At 39.7% G+C, this 16,689-nt stretch overlaps 1 protein-coding gene across 8 annotated transcripts in view; it reads left to right on the forward strand.

Annotated features, from left to right (window-relative positions):
• TAF1 (TATA-box binding protein associated factor 1) overlaps positions 1–16,689 on the forward strand; it is an 81,824-nt gene that overhangs the window by 31,460 nt on the left and 33,675 nt on the right. For all 8 annotated transcript variants that reach the window (XR_003966577.1, XM_030305423.1, XM_030305422.1 and 5 more), the window contains exons 26-32: positions 219–327; positions 548–646; positions 946–1,123; positions 7,486–7,553; positions 9,141–9,263; positions 10,030–10,122; positions 10,205–10,289. Coding sequence is in view for 7 of the 8 variants with exons in the window: in XM_030305423.1 (XP_030161283.1) it covers positions 219–327; positions 548–646; positions 946–1,123; positions 7,486–7,553; positions 9,141–9,263; positions 10,030–10,122; positions 10,205–10,289 (755 nt within the window). In the remaining variant the exon portion in view is untranslated. The remainder of the gene's footprint in view (positions 1–218; positions 328–547; positions 647–945; positions 1,124–7,485; positions 7,554–9,140; positions 9,264–10,029; positions 10,123–10,204; positions 10,290–16,689) is intronic.

The following is a 16,689-nucleotide window of genomic DNA, read 5'->3' on the forward strand; positions in this document are numbered from 1 at the left end:
TGAAGTTGTGGCTTGCCTAGTTCTTTATTATTTGGAGATCATATGAGGCCTTGCCTGATCTGAGCCTTAGAATGTGGATATCTGGCCTTTGGTTTGGCTTTTTCCTCCCCAGGCTCATGCTCAGGTACTTTGGACTTCTTCATTGTAGTCGTTTTTTTTTTTTTTTTCTGGGGACTAGAGATACGGACTTAATGCTATGAAAGTGTTATTGATTACAGTGCAGATGAGGTTCGCAGAAAATCTCTGGTTCTCAAGTTCCCCAAACAGCAACTTCCTCCTAAGAAGAAACGGCGAGTTGGAACCACTGTTCACTGTGACTACTTAAATGTGAGTATCTGCATTGCTGCCTTCTGACCAGATGGGATTCTCATTGGTTCCTCCAGCCCTCTAACCCATGGCTCTGGCACAGCCTTAGATTCTCCCTTTGGCCTTGCCCTGAAAATTATGCATACTGTTCATTACAAGATTTGTAGGCTGTAACCAGAAAGTACTATTTTTTTTGTTTTTCTTACCTAATGGAGTACTCTGATTTCTCGTTTCTCCTTAGAGACCTCATAAGTCCATCCACCGACGCCGGACAGACCCAATGGTGACATTGTCATCCATCTTGGAGTCTATCATCAATGACATGAGAGATCTTCCAAATGTGAGTTCATTGCATTCATGTCTACAGTAGGAATGGTAAGGCTCTTTGTTGTGTCTGTGATTTCAGATAGAGGGCAGTAGAGTACAGGCCAGGAACTCCTCTAATTCTTTCAGATGTAGTTTTTTGGTTTTTTGGGTTTATTTAATAGTTTAGTAGAGGAAACAGACACCTACCTGCTTCATCTAGAAAGATTCCTTTAAGAGTTGATGGCGAGGTAGACAGGTAAAATGTGAGTCTTCAGGAATTGGCTCTGGCAAGTGCTCTTTGCTCACGGATAATGCTATTTCTTGTTGGCACAGACCTACCCTTTTCACACTCCAGTCAATGCAAAGGTTGTAAAGGACTACTACAAAATCATCACTCGACCAATGGATTTACAGACACTCCGTGAAAATGTACGTAAACGCCTCTACCCATCTCGGGAAGAGTTCAGAGAACATTTGGAGCTAATTGTGAAAAACAGTGCAACCTACAATGGTAAGAATCACCTGTTCCTTGACTGCAAAGGTCACCTTTCAGTGACCTAGTCACCTTACTAGTCCTAAATTCAGACTAGCTTGGACTGACTGAAATGATCTACAGTGTATTATGCATTTTGGGGTCAAGAAAATTAGTGCACATTTTTGTCATTTATTATTGCTTCTTTTTAGTCCCACTCTTGAATATATCCTCTGGAGAATTTGGAGTCTATCTTTTGAAAGGAAACGATTGCATGGAGATTAGTGGCAGGAAGAAGTGGGCCTAATTAAGTGGAAAGGAGAGACAGTGTGGATGGAATCTGCAGTGTGTGTCCCTGTGACCGTGTTTGTTGTGAGTCTTTGATTTGATCTACAGATTTGTTAATAGGGGCTATTATATGTTCACTTTGCTCAAAAGCTGGAAAGGGAAGGAGAAAGAAATCTGCTCTCTGAGTCTTAAAAGAGGGAAAACAGTACAGCTTCTGCATATAGGGGAGATAAAGGTTTCTGGTCTCCAGTTGGATCCTTGAGCACAGATTCATGTATATAAGTGTGGGGATTAAGAGTACAGCCAGAGAATGAGTCATGGCTCTGCCACTTACTAATTAAGTTACTTTAGACAAGTTCTTAGACAAGTTACCCTAGACAGCCTCTCACAGCCTCCTCAGTATTGTCATCTGTAAACATGGGACAATAGAAGTACCTAGATTCTGTGACCTTTCACAAGCAGGCCTGACCCGTTTATCTAGTCTCCTGTCCAATGCCTGGCTCCCACACCTACTAGAGATTCCTGCCACATTTCACTCAATATCCTGTTGCCATTTCTTCATGCCTCTTGCACAGTCTGTGCCCTGTCTGGAATGCCCTTTCTTCCCTTTTGGTGATAAATTTCCATTCATATTTTCCAGACCAGTTCATATCATCTCTTCATGGAGACTTATGCAGACTGCCCAAAATACCATTTTTTGATCCTCTGTGCTCCCCAGCACAATTAAATCAACTTTTATGACTCTTACTATGTTGTATACAGTTATTTATATATCCAAATCTCCCACCACTTTGTGATCTCCTGGAGAGACTATGTCTTATTCATCTTTATATTCTCTGGCAGAGCGCTGGACACGCACAAGGGAAGAATACATTGGTTAGGCCCAACTGTCATTCAAATTATAAGGATAAATACTTAAAGACAGTCAAATTGGGGGTGGCTCAGTCGGTTCAATGTTCGACTCTTGATTTCTGCTTGGGTCATGATCCTAGGGTCGTGGGATCGAGCCCTGTGTTGGGCTCTGCATTGAGCATGGAGCCTGCTTAAGATTCTCTCTGTCCCTCTCCCTCACTCTGTCTATCTCTCTCTAAAAAAAAAGAAAAGAAAAAGGAAAAATCAAATTGAAATAGGAATGGAAAGGTGTAAGAGTCGACTTTGAAAATACAGAGCTGAAGTACCTGTGGGTCATTTAGGTGGAGATGTTAGTAAAAAAATTAGAAGTAAAGATTTTTTCATAGCCTTACATTCCCCCCCCCCCAGCTCAATTCTCTTTCTTCCTCAAACCTGTTGCTGATAATCATAGTAGTAGCAGTATTACCAGTGGCTCCAAGTGTTTAACTTGTGTTGTTTTATTTCATCTTAAGAAATCTCTGAAATGGGTACTATTATAATCCTTATTTTTATGGATAAACAGATAAGCCTGTAGCGTTTAAATAACTTCACTAAGGTGGTCACACTGCTGAAGAGTGGCAGAGATGTGAATCCAGGTATATATAACTCCAGAGCCTATGCTCTTTTTTTTTTTTAAGGTTATTTATTTATTTTTGAGAGAGAGAGAGAGGAAGGGGCAGAGTGCGAGGGAGAGAAAGAATCCCAAGTAGGCTCTGCGCTGTCAGCACAGAGCCCAATGTGGGGCTCAATCTCATGAACAGTGAGACCGTGACCTGAGCTGAAACCAAGAGTCGGATGCTTAACCAACTGAGCCACCTAGGCGCCCCAGAGCCTATGCTTTTAACCACTATGTTTCATATACTCTTCTCTATTTGTTCACTTCCTGTTCACACCTTACAACCCTGAAGTTGCCTTCCACAGAAGTACCAGTAACCTCCCAATTGCTGGATCAAGTGGCTACATTCCAGAAATGCCTGTTTACTTAAACAACTTTATAGAGACATAATTCACGTACTATACAATCTATGCATTTACTTATTTATTTATTTTTAAATATTTACTTATTTTTGAGAGAACATGCGTGTGAGTGGGGAGAGGGGCAGAGAGGGAGGGGGACAGAGGATCTGAAGTAGGCTCTGAGCTGAACAGCCGAGAGCCCGATGCAGGGCTCGAACTCATAAACCGTGAGATTATGACCTGAGCCAAAGTCAGATGCTCAATCAACTGAGCTACTCAGGAGCTCCCAATTCACGCATTTAAAGGGATCGTTTTTAATATGTATTACCCACGTGGTAGCATGTATCAGTACTTCATCCCTTTTTATCATCACCTAATGTTCCATTGTATAGATATACCCCATTTTAAAAATTTGTTCATCAGTTTGTAGACATATGCATTATTTACACTTTCTGATTAGTACAAAAAATGCTGCTGTGAACATTTGTGTACAAGCTTTTGTGTACACATTTGTTTTCATTTCTCCTAGATATATATCTAGGAGTTGAATTGCTGGTAACACGTGGAAGCTCTATGTTTAACTTTTTGATGGGGCGCCTGGGTGGCTCAGTTGGTTGAGCATCTGACTCTTGATTTCTGCTCAGGTCATGATCCCAGGGATGTGGGATCGAGCCCCATGTTGGGCTTCATGCTGAGTGTGGAGGCTGCTTGAGATTCTCTCTCTCTTTCTTCTTCTCCCTCTCCGTCTCCCTCCCCCTCCCTTTCTGCCCTTCTCCCCCGCCCCACTTGTGGGCTCTTTCTCTTAAAAAAAAAAAAAAAAGTTTAAAAAAAACTTGGAGCACCTGGGTGGCTCAAAGTGTCCAATGCTTGATTCCGGCTCAGGTCATGATCTCATGGTTCATGAGATCGAGCCCCACACTAGGCTCCATGCTGACAGCACGTGCTGACAGCCCTCTCTCTCTCTCACTCTCCTGTTCACATGTTCTCTCTCTCTCAAAATAAATAAGCTTTAAAAAAAAAACTTTCTGAGAAACAATCAAATAGTTTTCCAGAGCAACTGGAGCATTTTATAACCCCGTCAGCAGTGTGTAAGGGTTATGATTTCTCCACATCCTTGTCACCACTTGTTATTGTTCATCTTTTTTATTCTAGCCATCTTGGTGAATGTGAAGTGGTATTGTGGTTTTTGATCCATATCTCCATAATGACTAATGACATTGAACATCTTTCCCCCCCCTGTTTTACTGAGATAGAATTGACATATAGCACTGTGTAAGTTTAAGGTGTATGGCATAATGGTTTGACTTAACGTAGTGTGAAAGGTTTACTGCAATAAGCAGTAAGCATCTGTCATCTCATATAGATACAGTAAAAAGCAAAAAAAAAATTTCTTCCTTGTGATGAAAACTCTTAGGATTAACTCTCAACAGTTTTACTGTATATCATACAGCAGCATTAACTGTCATGTAGTCATCATGCTGTACATTACATCCCTAGTGCTTATTTCTCTTACAATGGGAACTTTGTACCTTTGGACTGCCTTCCTCCAATGTCCCTATCCTCTACCCCCTGCCTCTGGTAGCCACAAGTCTCATTTCTTTTTTATGAGTTTTTAAAAATTTGTTAAGCTTATTTATTTATTTATTTTGAGAGAGAGACAGCATGAGTGGGGGAGGTGCAGAGAGAGAGGGAGACAGAGAATTCCAAGCAGGCTCTGCACTGCACGTCAGCACAAAGCCAGACATGGGGCTCGAACTCACAAAACTGTGAGATCATGACCTGAACTGAAATCAAGAGCTGGACACTTAACCAACTGAGCCACCCAGGCACCCCTGTGAGTATTTTTAAGATTCTACACATAAAGTGAGATCACACAGTCTTTGTCTTTGATGTTAAGCATCTTTGCATGTGCTTAGAAATCTTTCTTGAACTTTAGTGTATTTGGCACTATTGGTCACTTGTTGCTCCTTGATACTCTCTTCTCTCTTTTCCAGGAGTATTTTCTCTAATTACTTCCCATCTTTTTCATTCCCATGACTTCAACCACCATATATCCACTGATATCACTGTCTCCAGCCCATACCTTTCTTCTGAATTCCATACTCATTTTCCAGTTGCCTGCCAGACATGTCCATTTTTCAATGCCCTACTGGCAACTCTTTATCTGATTGCTTTATTTAGATTGATGATATTACCATCCTTTCTTAAAGTTTATTTATTTTTAATTTACATCCAAGTTAGCATATAGTGCAATAATGATTTCAGGAGTAGATTCTAGTGATTCATCCCCTATGTATAACACCCAGTGTTCGTTGATATTACCATCCTTCTAGTTGTACAATCTAGAAATGATGGTCATTGTTGGTTCTACCCTCTCTTCCCCACACTCCTAGATCACTAAATCCTATAAATTGTATCCTCGATGGTTTGCTGGAATACATCCCCTTCCTTTCAGTCTCTGTTACTCCTATCTTAGTTGAAGCCCTTGTCATTTCTTATTCAACCCCTTGCAACAGCTTCCAGACTTTCCTTTTGTTGCTTGTCTTAATTTTTCATGCTGTTTTTTTAAATGTTTGAGAGAGGGAGAGCAAACAGGTAAAGGGTGGAGAGAGAAGCAGAGAGAATCTCAAGCAGGCTCTGTGCTGTCCATGCAGAACCGGACACGGGGCTCCATCTCACAAATTGTGAGGTCATGACCTGAACTGAAGTCAAGAGTCAGCTGCTCAACCTACTGAGCCACCCAGGCACCCCAGTTCTTCACATTATTGATAAGGGTATTTTTTTCTAAAACACAAATTTGAAAAATTATTTTCCAGTATAAAATCCTTAGTGTCTTTCTATCACCTATGAGACCTCTATAATATGGCCCCTTCCAAGTTCCATTTCCTATTTCTCCTCCACACATACCTGTATTGCAGTTGTACCAAACTACTTGTGGTTCTTGTGAACTGTGTTGCTTCATGTTTCTATTAATTTGCTTACTTTATACTTTTGTACACTTTTTCTTCCCTCTGGAATGTCTGTCTACCCTGTTGTCTATCTGATGGACCTCTACTCTTCATTAATGACAGGACTCATGTCAGTCACAGCAAGCCTTCCCTGCTTCCCAGTATGCAGATTTAATTGTAAAACAACTTACAACCCGTCTCATATGCAACCCTACCATATTTCATAGCAACCAATGTATTTCTCTATTTGCACTTACACTCAGGTTTCTATTTCTCTGTAGGTATACATGTACATATACACAGAAGTATACAGAAGTAGAGAGAGAATAAACCTCAGCACACCTATTCATCTAGTTCAACAATTACTCTCATATGGCCGATCCCTGTTTATTTAGTCTGTATTTCCAGATGTTTTATCATTTCATGCATAGATACTTCAAGCACTCATACTCTGTCTTGGCAGTTATTCATTTTTATGTCATTTGACCCAAGAACTAAGGTAGGAACTGTGTCTTATTTTCCCTTCATTCCCATCACTGACCACATCACACACCATCATTAATCATTTGTTGGATGAATAAACGAATGAATGCTAAATTAATTAGTTGAGACTAGAGTTGAGGTTTAGGGTCTGTGGAGGAACACTTACATAAAAGAATAGACAGAGGAAGATCAGCAAAGGATACTTGAAAGGAAGCAGTCCAAATTATTCTAGATGAAAATGTCTTGACTGTCTCTATAACGAGCGTGAATCAGGGCAGCCATAAGTGGGGAGTGGAAGAAATAGTTCAAGGATTTTCTGAAGCTCTTGTTATGGATTTCAGGGAAGGTAAATAGTCTCAGATGGGATGGAGAGTCTTTTATGACAAAGGCTTTGGATTAGCCATATGTTGGGAGGACATCACAAACCATGAGTTCTGTAAACAGAAATTACAATCACAAATTTTATATGCTAAGTATGGAAAGATTGTAAATCATACATTGATCTCCTCAGCTATCCTTAAACAAATTATCATTCCCCATCCACTGTATCATTTTCAAGGTATTAAAGGCAGTGATATCAATAATAGTGCTGTTGGATACATGTAAATAAGGAAGTTAAAATTAGTTTATTCATCCATGCTGTGTATCTGCCATGTGTTAGCGCTGAAAAAATGGTGATAAGACTGCTATATCTGTATAACCTAGTAGCTAGGCTGGTGCCTGGCACATATTAGGTGTTTTAAGTAAATGTGTTAAAAGTCTCGAGTGGTATTGGCAGCTCTTGCCTCCCATTTTTAATGGTCTCATCTCTTATTGTTCCTCTTATACATTTAGGTCCGAAGCACTCATTGACTCAGATCTCTCAATCCATGCTGGATCTCTGTGATGAAAAACTCAAAGAGGTAAGATATTTAAAATGAGAGAAAAGCAGTGGAATTTGAAGGTGGCTAGTAAGCAGGGTTGAGGAAGGAGGGAATGTAATAGAAGGAAGAGTAGAGAAATGTGAGAGTAGTAGATCTTTAGTATGTTAGAGAAGAAGGGACGTTAGAAATCATATAATCCCTGGGGCGCCTGGGTGGCGCAGTCGGTTAAGCGTCCGACTTCAGCCAGGTCACGATCTCGCGGTCCGTGAGTTCGAGCCCCGCGTCGGGCTCTGGGCTGATGGCTCAGAGCCTGGAGCCTGTTTCCGATTCTGTGTCTCCCTCTCTCTCTGCCCCTCCCCCGTTCATGCTCTGTCTCTCTCTATCCCAAAAATAAATAAACGTTGAAAAAAAAAAAAAAAAAAGAAATCATATAATCCCTTTTTTTTGTAGATGGAGAAACTGAGATCCATAGAAGGAAATTACTTGCCCTGGGCATTATGGTTATTAAGTAGTATAGCTAGGATTGAAATCTAGAACCCACATAACTTTAGAAAGGGCCAAGGAAAGTAAATTCCCAAGAAGTCAGAGCTAAGAGACTGTGTTTTGGCAGAGAGGACCTTTAATTTTTAAGAGATTATCTATATTCCATTTTTTTACCCCCGCCAAATGGTACCTTTATAAGCTTACAAAAATGGAAGTATGATAATGATGTTAATACTGAAGTAGACATTTCATAAAAGAGGATAATCAGACGGCTGATAAACACGGAAAGATTCCCAAATTGATCGATCATTGGGAAAATGCAAATTTAAACTAGGATTAGATACTATTACATGCCCACCAGAAAGGCTAAGCTTTGAAAAGACTAAAAAATAATTTAAAAAACTGACAGTAATAAGTGTTGATGAGGATGTGAGCAATTGGAACACAAACTTATTCCCAGTATAGTCTGAAATGAATTTATTGGATTAGCTCCCCTTACGTAAAAGTCACTAATCAGCAATATGTCCAGTGTTTTCAGCAACAGTTTTACAGCAAAAACAATGTGATAGTAAAACCTAACTTGGTGAAGGTGTTTTTGTTGTGGGAACTAGGCTATCAATTCCCAGGGATGTATATTTTGGTAATCTATAAGAATAGATGATAGAATACCTAAAGGATCGATTGGTACATCCCTTTTGATCCTCTTAGTAGAATATTTCTCTTATCTGAAATTTCTGCCTGGAATTGAACTTGACAGTTTAAAGTTAGACTTTCTGAGAAACTTAACAGAAGACCATCGGGGAAGAGAAGGGAAAAAAAAATAGTTACAAACAGAGAGGGAGGGAGGCAAACCATAAGAAACTCTTAAATACAGAGAACAAACTGAGGGTTGATGGGGGTGGGGGGAGGGGAAAGTGGGTGATCGGCATTGAGGAGGGCACCTGTTGGGATGAGCACTGGGTGTTGTATGGAAGCCAGTTTGACAATAAATTATATTAAATAAATAAATAAATAAATAAATAAAATAAAGTTAGGTTTTTTTGGGCAAGGGCAGTAGGCGACTGAACCATAAATTATCCATAATTTTCTGTGGTGATTATACCTCAAGGAAACCTGTTTTTCCTTTGCTTTGTTTCATATCAGAAAGAAGACAAATTGGCTCGTTTAGAGAAAGCTATCAACCCCTTGCTGGATGATGATGACCAAGTGGCATTTTCTTTCATTCTGGATAACATTGTCACCCAGAAGATGATGGCAGTTCCAGATGTAAGTGGTCTCTGTGCTAAATATTGTGAAGATAGTACAGAAGGGAAGGGACAGAAGGATGTGCATGTTTATGTATGTTGGGGAGTCTGCAAGGTAGTGTTTATAAATTCAAACTGGCGTATAATTTAAAAAACTGACCTTTTTGCTGTATGAGTGCTTTATCATTAAAATCAAAGGCCAGGAATCTGCAGGTATAGAGAGATTTTCTCTTCCTGTTGCTGACATTCAGTATTTGAAAGCTCCCAAATAGCCCTGGAGAGAAATCAGGATGCCAGCTAATAGGAGTCTTTGAATTGAAAGGTGCTTCTTGACAAATGACAGTTTATTAATTATCCACTGTTTATTGTCTTGTGTTTGTTTGTTTTGTCTTTTGCAACTTTATGGCAGGGCTACCACGTTGACTGTATGAGAATCATTTGGTAATGATTCTCCCTTAGGAGTTCTGAACTCAATCTCCTTTTGTGTTGTGGGCACATGTTATATATGTGTTAATGCTATAAAACTTCTGGAGGGGAGTAGAGAATAAGAAGTTTTAACTGTGAGTGTAGAACAAAAGTTCTTATACTATCAGGGCATAGTAATCCTTAAAGAAATCCAAGAACCCCTTAAATTATATACGGAGTTTTGTGTGAATGTGTGTCTTTCTGGGAAAAGTGGTTCATAGCTTTTGTTGGAGCGTTAGGCAAATGTGTGACCCAATGAAGGTTGAGAGTCTCTGGTATAAAGAATGGTTTCCATTTCATTTCTTATGCTTTGTGTTTTCTAGTCTTGGCCATTTCATCACCCAGTTAATAAGAAGTTTGTTCCAGATTATTACAAAGTGATTGTCAGTCCAATGGATTTAGAGACTATACGTAAGGTGAGTGATTTGATCTAAAATGTGTTTTTAGAATCAAGTAACTTTGTACATGAATCTGAGTCCCTGGTTCTTTTAATCACAGAATATCTCCAAGCATAAGTACCAGAGTCGGGAAAGCTTTCTCGATGATGTCAACCTTATTCTGGCCAACAGTGTTAAGTATAATGGTGGGTATTTGTCCTTTTTTAAATTTCTTTCCATCTATCTATCCATCCAGTTTTAGTTAGCATTATTAAAATTTAATTGTATGAACAATTAATTAGCCTTGAACAGTGATAGCAGACTTAGTCAACTGACTTATTCTCCTTTTTTTTTTAAGCAGGCACATATTTCAATGTGTTTTATAAAGTCTGCTAATAACTTTTAATGAAAAAGCAAGGTACATTTATTTTTAAACTTTGGAAAGCACAGAAACATGAAAAGAGAATAAAAATTAAAAGGATATTACTTTGGGCTTTGAGCCATCACTGCTTTCCAAGAGATAGGAAAATTCACCTATGCCCCAGGCCCTTAGATGGAGCTTAAGGAAATGTATGACTGGAGGCCATAGTGAGCTTCCTTAGAGCATAGAGTTTTTGGTCAGTACATGACCTGATAATATATGTCAAGCTAGTTACTTCTTTTTCTTTATTATTTTTTTTAACATTTATTTATTTTTGAGAGAGAGACAGACTGCAAATGGGGGAGGGGCAGAGAGAGAAGGAGACACAGAATCTGAATCAGGCGCCAGGCTCTGAGCTGTCAGCACAGAGCCCAACGCGGGGCTCAAACCCACAAACTTCAAGATGGTGACCTGAGCTGAAGTTGGATGCTCAACCAACTGAGCCACCCGGGGGCCCGCTAGTCACTTACTTCTGTGCTGACTACTTAATCTGGTAGGAAAGACAATCCAAATGATGGAGACTGTTAAAATGCAGGTCGATGAGGTCTATATTAGAAAGACTACAAAGCACACTAGAGGAGCAAAACGAACACCTTTGCCTAAGGGTTAGAAAGGCTTCATAGATAAGCTAATAAAGATTTTCAAATGACTTGCTTGTTAAGTAAACATTGATTAAGCACCTAATATGTGCTGGCGCTGATAGATGCCACAAATATAAAATCAACTTAGGCATGATTCCTGCCCCCACATTGATTAGAGTTTAGTTGGGGCAACAAAAAAGAAAATTTATAGAAGCTAAATATTATGCTAGATGTATGCACAGAGTGCCAAAGGGACAAAGACAGGATATCTACACCAAGAGTATGATTAGATGAAACTTTCTGGAAAAGAGTTTTCTTAAGCTGATTTCTAAAGGATCAGTAGAGTTCACTAAGCAAAGAATGTGGAGGAGAAAACATTCCAGGCAGAGAACAGTAGTATGTAAAGACACAGAGGCCTGAAATTATATTAAATGGGCTTAAGAGGCAAATTGTTGGGGTTGCAGTCATCTGTGCATGTTGGTGAATGACTGGTTTTATGTAGAAGTCTCTAGGAATCAAATCCTAGAGAGCCTTGTGTGTGCCATATGTCACACTTAAGAAATTTTTTTTAAGTTTTTATTTATTTATTTTTGAGAGACAGAGAGAGCAGGGGAGGGGCAGAGAGAGAAGGACAGAGAGAGAATCCCAAGCAGGCTCCATGTTGCCAGCACAGAGCCAGATGTAGGGCTTGAACTCACAAACTGTGAGATCATGACCTGAGCCGAAACCAAGAGTCAGATGCTGAACCGACTGAGCCACCGAGGTGCCCCTAAAGAGATTTTACTTTACCTTAAATGGAAAGACATTGAAGAATTAAGCAGTGAAATGATGATCTCCTATAACTCCTTAAGCAAAAAAGAAGAGGAAGCTAAGGGCGTTTGAGAGAATTACCTAGCATACTGAGGTTTGAACTGAAAATCCACATGACTGTGTGACTTTGCTGCAGCAGTATTCAGCAGCCTAACTAGTGTGGCTGTACATTTGCTAGATAGGAGGGACAGAGAATTGAAGGCGGGAGGTCAAAGGAAGGGACAACCAGAGAGATGAGGAAATGGGCATAGAGAAGAGAATGTTCAATACCAGGGAGGAATGAGAGAACAGGGTGAGTTCAGAGAGCTATACTTGACCAGAACCTGTATATATATTATTAAGCGAAGTGGTAGGACATGATCCTTCCATTTTTGTTCCATCTGGGTTGGTTTAAAAGAATCAACTTTCTCCCTTGTGCTCATTGGAAATTGAGTGGAAATGCCTTTTGTCAGGGTAGTTATCTCTCCATTATTGTCTTCTAAAAACACTTAAAGCTCATCAGCCATAAGTCTGGTAAAAGAAGTGTTTAGGTTCACAGATGTCTAAAAATGATTGCAATAAGTGATAAGCAAGAGTGTTCTAGAAAGCCTCTGTGGCCTTGATGATGGCTAGCTTAAGATATAAGGCAGATTTTAAAAGGAGTTTATGTAAGGCAAAAAGAAAAACCCAGAAGATGCTAAGTGACAAATGAACAGAGGGCAGATGGACAGATCACAGAACACTGACATTAAATAGCTAATGAACATGAATATTCAGTTGCACCCAGTAATCAAAGAAATACAAATTGAAACAGAGGGAGGTACCTTTTTTCCACCTATTCAATTAACTCAATTTTTTTTTAATGTTTGTTTAGTTATTTGTTTTGAGAGAGAGAGCATGTGCACATGAGCAGGGGAGAGGCAGAGAGAGAGAGAATCTCAAGCAGGCTCTGCACTGTCAGCACAGAGCCCGACATGGGGCTGGATCTCAAACTGTGAGGTCATAACCTGAGCTGAAATCGAGAGTGGGACACTCAACCAACTCCAACTGAGCCACCCAGGCACCCCTCAATTTTGTTTAATGCAAGTATTCAATGCTAGTGAGGCGGGTACCCTCACATACTGCTGTTGGCAGTATAAGCTTGTAAGACATTTCTGGAAAGCTCTCTGGCAGCATTTAGAGACTAAAAAATAGTTAAGAGAGCAGACTTTATAATCAAGTAGGCTTGAGTTTGAATATTGGTCCCACCATTTAATAGCAGTGTGACTTTGGGTAAGTAACTTAGCCTTTGCTTTCCCGTCTGTAAAATGGGAATAATAATGGTACCTTCCTCAGAGGGCTGTTGAGAGGGTTAAATAAAATAATGCATGTAAGTGTTTAATGTACATGCATGGCATACACAACATGGTATAACAACCTGCCCTAATCAGAGCTGTAGACAAAGATATTCCTGATCGTGTTATTTATATTAAAGAGAAATAACCTGAATGGTTAATGTAGAGGGAATGATTAGTTATTGTGCCATCAGTATGATGGGTTATTATATAAAGATTGAGAACTCTTTTTTAAAAGAAATTAAAGACAAAAGTGCTTACAATGTTAAGTGAGAAAAGCAGAGCACAAAACTTATTTCATCTCAGTTACACTTTTAAAAAAGTGCATATATATAGGAAAAACTGGAAGGAAACACATCAAATGTGTTAATAGTGGTTATTTCTGAGATGTAGGATTAGGATTTTCTTTGTTTTCATCTTTTGTATGTTTTCCAAGTTTTCTAGTATGAAAAGGCAGGAAACTCTTCCTAGAGGTTTTTGAATTTTCAGGGATGATGATTATAGTAGCCAATTAAATATTCAGCACCTCTCCTCCTGTGCCAAGCCGAATAGTCAGGTAGAGAAGGGTGGGGAAGAAGTTCCAGGAAGAGAGCACAAACAGAAAAGTAGGTGAGAGTGCCTTGGATAGAGAAGTGCAAATAGTTGAGTTTGGCTAGGGTAAAGACTAGGAGCTACTTTTGGTGGTAAGAGAGGAGTTTTTCAAGATAGATGGGGCCAAATCACAAAAGGCCTGGTGTGTCACATTAAGCCTTTAAAAAGGAAAGAGGATCATAGCAGATATTTTAGCAAGATCATTCTAGAAGCTATCTAAAGAACAGATAGGAGGGGAATTAGATATAGAGACCCATAGAGAAACTGTTGACAGTAGTCCAAGTTAAAAATATTGAGGGCTTGGGGCGCCTGGGTGGCGCAGTCGGTTAAGCGTCCGACTTCAGCCAGGTCACGATCTCGCGGTCTGTGAGTTCGAGCCCCGCATCAGGCTCTGGACTGATGGCTCGGAGCCTGGAGTCTGTTTCCGATTCTGTGTCTCCCTCTCTCTCTGCCCCTCCCCTGTTCATGCTCTGTCTCTCTCTGTCCCAAAAATAAATAAACGTTGAAAAAAAAAAATATTGAGGGCTTGAGCCATGATAAGTAGCCATAAGAATGGAAAGGTGGGGACAGATTGTAGAGATATTGTGGAGGTTGAATTGATATCTTCATAAGTGGTTGGAAGTTGGGGATGTTGGGTAAAGGGCAGGGAGAATTCAGGATGTTGCCAAGTGCTCATTTGCTCTTCGGTGAAAACAGAAATGGATACAAACTTTTTAAAGGACTGTAAATGTTCATCGCCTTTGATCAGTTTCACCTCTAGGGAATGCTCCACACACAGGTTTGCAAAGGCATGTGTATAGATACACATATATTTATAATTGCAACATCATCCAGTTGGCCCTTGAACAACATCAATTTGAACTGTGCAGGTTCACTTATACACAGATTTTTTTACAGTAGAGTATTCTAAATGTATTTTCCTTATGATTTTTAAAAATGTATTCCCAAGTTAGTTAACATACAGTGTAGTCATGGTTTCAGGAGTAGAACCCAGTGATTCATCTGTTACATAAGACACCCAGTGCTCATACCAACAAGTGCCCTCAATGCCCGTCACCCATTTTCCCCACCTGCAGCAACCCTCAGTTTGTTCTCTTTAAGGGTCTCTTATGGTTTGCCTCCCTCTCTCTTTTTATCTTATTTTTCCTTCCCTTCTCCTGTGTTCATCTGTTAAGTTTCTCAAAGTCCACATATGAGTGAAATCATGTGATACCTGTCTTCTCTGACTGATTCACTTAGCATAATACCCTTATGATTTTCTTAGTAGCATTGTCTTTTCTGTAGCTTACTTTATTGTAAGAATACATTATATAATACATATGACATACAAAGCACATGTTAATCAACTGTTAATGTTATCAGTAAGTTTTTCAGTCATCAGTAGTTAAGTCTTTGGGGAGTCAGAAGTTATAAGCAGATTTTTGATTGCACAGGATATAGGCACCTCTAACCCCTGTGTTCAAGAGTCAACTGTAATTGCAAAAACATGGGAGCTCTTTGATTTTCTAACAGTAGGAAATCAGTGAAGTAAATGACGGTACCTGTATATGGTGGAGTACTGTTTAGCTATCAAAATGGTAGATTAGCTAATAAGGTATATTTGTATATGCTGATATGAAAATGTATTCAAGATGTATTGTTGAAAAATAGGTAACTTGACAGTATATGCAGAAGAGGTTGCAAATTCAGATCTTATAAAGGCAAGATAAGTATGAATGAAATGGGCTCAAAAGCAACCAATGAACCGGAGAGCACATACTCATCTAAAGGAATCAGTCACTATTTAGCTTGTTTGTTGCCATAGAATAGAATTACTAGGGGTGCCTGGGTGGCTCAGTCGGTTAAGCGTCTGACTTAGGCTCAGGTCGTGATCTCATGGTCCGTGGATTTGAGCCCTGTGTCAGGCTCTGTGCCGACAGCTCAGAGCCTGGAGCCTGCTTTGTCTGTGTCTCCCTTTCTCTCTGTCCCTCCCCGTTTACGCTCTGTCTCTCTCTCAAACATAAATAAAAACAGCGAAAAACATTTAAAAAAGAGAATAGAATTACTAAAGGGAGAGATGGAGGATAATTTTCACTTTGTGCTTGTTTGTGCTTAGATGTTTGAAGATTTTTTTATTTTTTGTTTTTTTAGAGTTTATTTATCCAGAGAGAGAGCGAGCATGCGCACAAGTCAGAGAGAGGCAGAGAAAGAGGTGGGGAGAGAGAGAATCCCAAGCAGGCTCTGTACTTGTGCAGAGACTGATGCGAGGCTAGAATTCACGAACTATGAGATCATGACCTGAACCGAAGTCAGATGCTTAACTGACTGAACCACCCAGGCATCACAGATGTTTGAATTTTTGTAATTGAGCACACAATACTTTGTAATAAAAAAAAATTCCACTTTTGGAAGGTTGGATAAATCAGATGACATATAGAATTCTGACCTGGGTAACTGGTGGTGCCAGTGACTTAATATAGGAAATAAAGGAGGAGCGGTTTGGGAGAAAAAGTGGTCGAGTTCAGTTTGGGGTGTGTTGTATTGAGGAAGAGCATCCAAGTGAAGACTTAGTAGTAGTTAGCTATATACATGTCTGAAGCTCAGAAGGGAAGTCATTACTGTAAATATGGATATTTTTTCAGAGTGGCATATGAAAGTATAAGTAGATGGAGCTCAAATAGGGACTGCAGTATATTCCTTGAACCCCTCTGATGCTGTATGTAAAATATGGTTGTATTTTTTTTCCAGGTAGAAAGACCATAGTTTTATCAGATTACTAAAGTTGTATGTGACCCAGGAAAGTTAAGAGCCATTGTTTAGTTGAGGGAAAATGTAGGAGGAGGAGACTTGACAAGTTCCAGCCTTTAAGGGATCAGGTAGAGAATACTGGGGAGTGGCCAGAATCAAAGAA

This window comes from Lynx canadensis, chromosome X (genome assembly GCF_007474595.2).
Source record: "Lynx canadensis isolate LIC74 chromosome X, mLynCan4.pri.v2, whole genome shotgun sequence".
NCBI classification, from domain to species: domain Eukaryota; kingdom Metazoa; phylum Chordata; class Mammalia; order Carnivora; family Felidae; genus Lynx; species Lynx canadensis.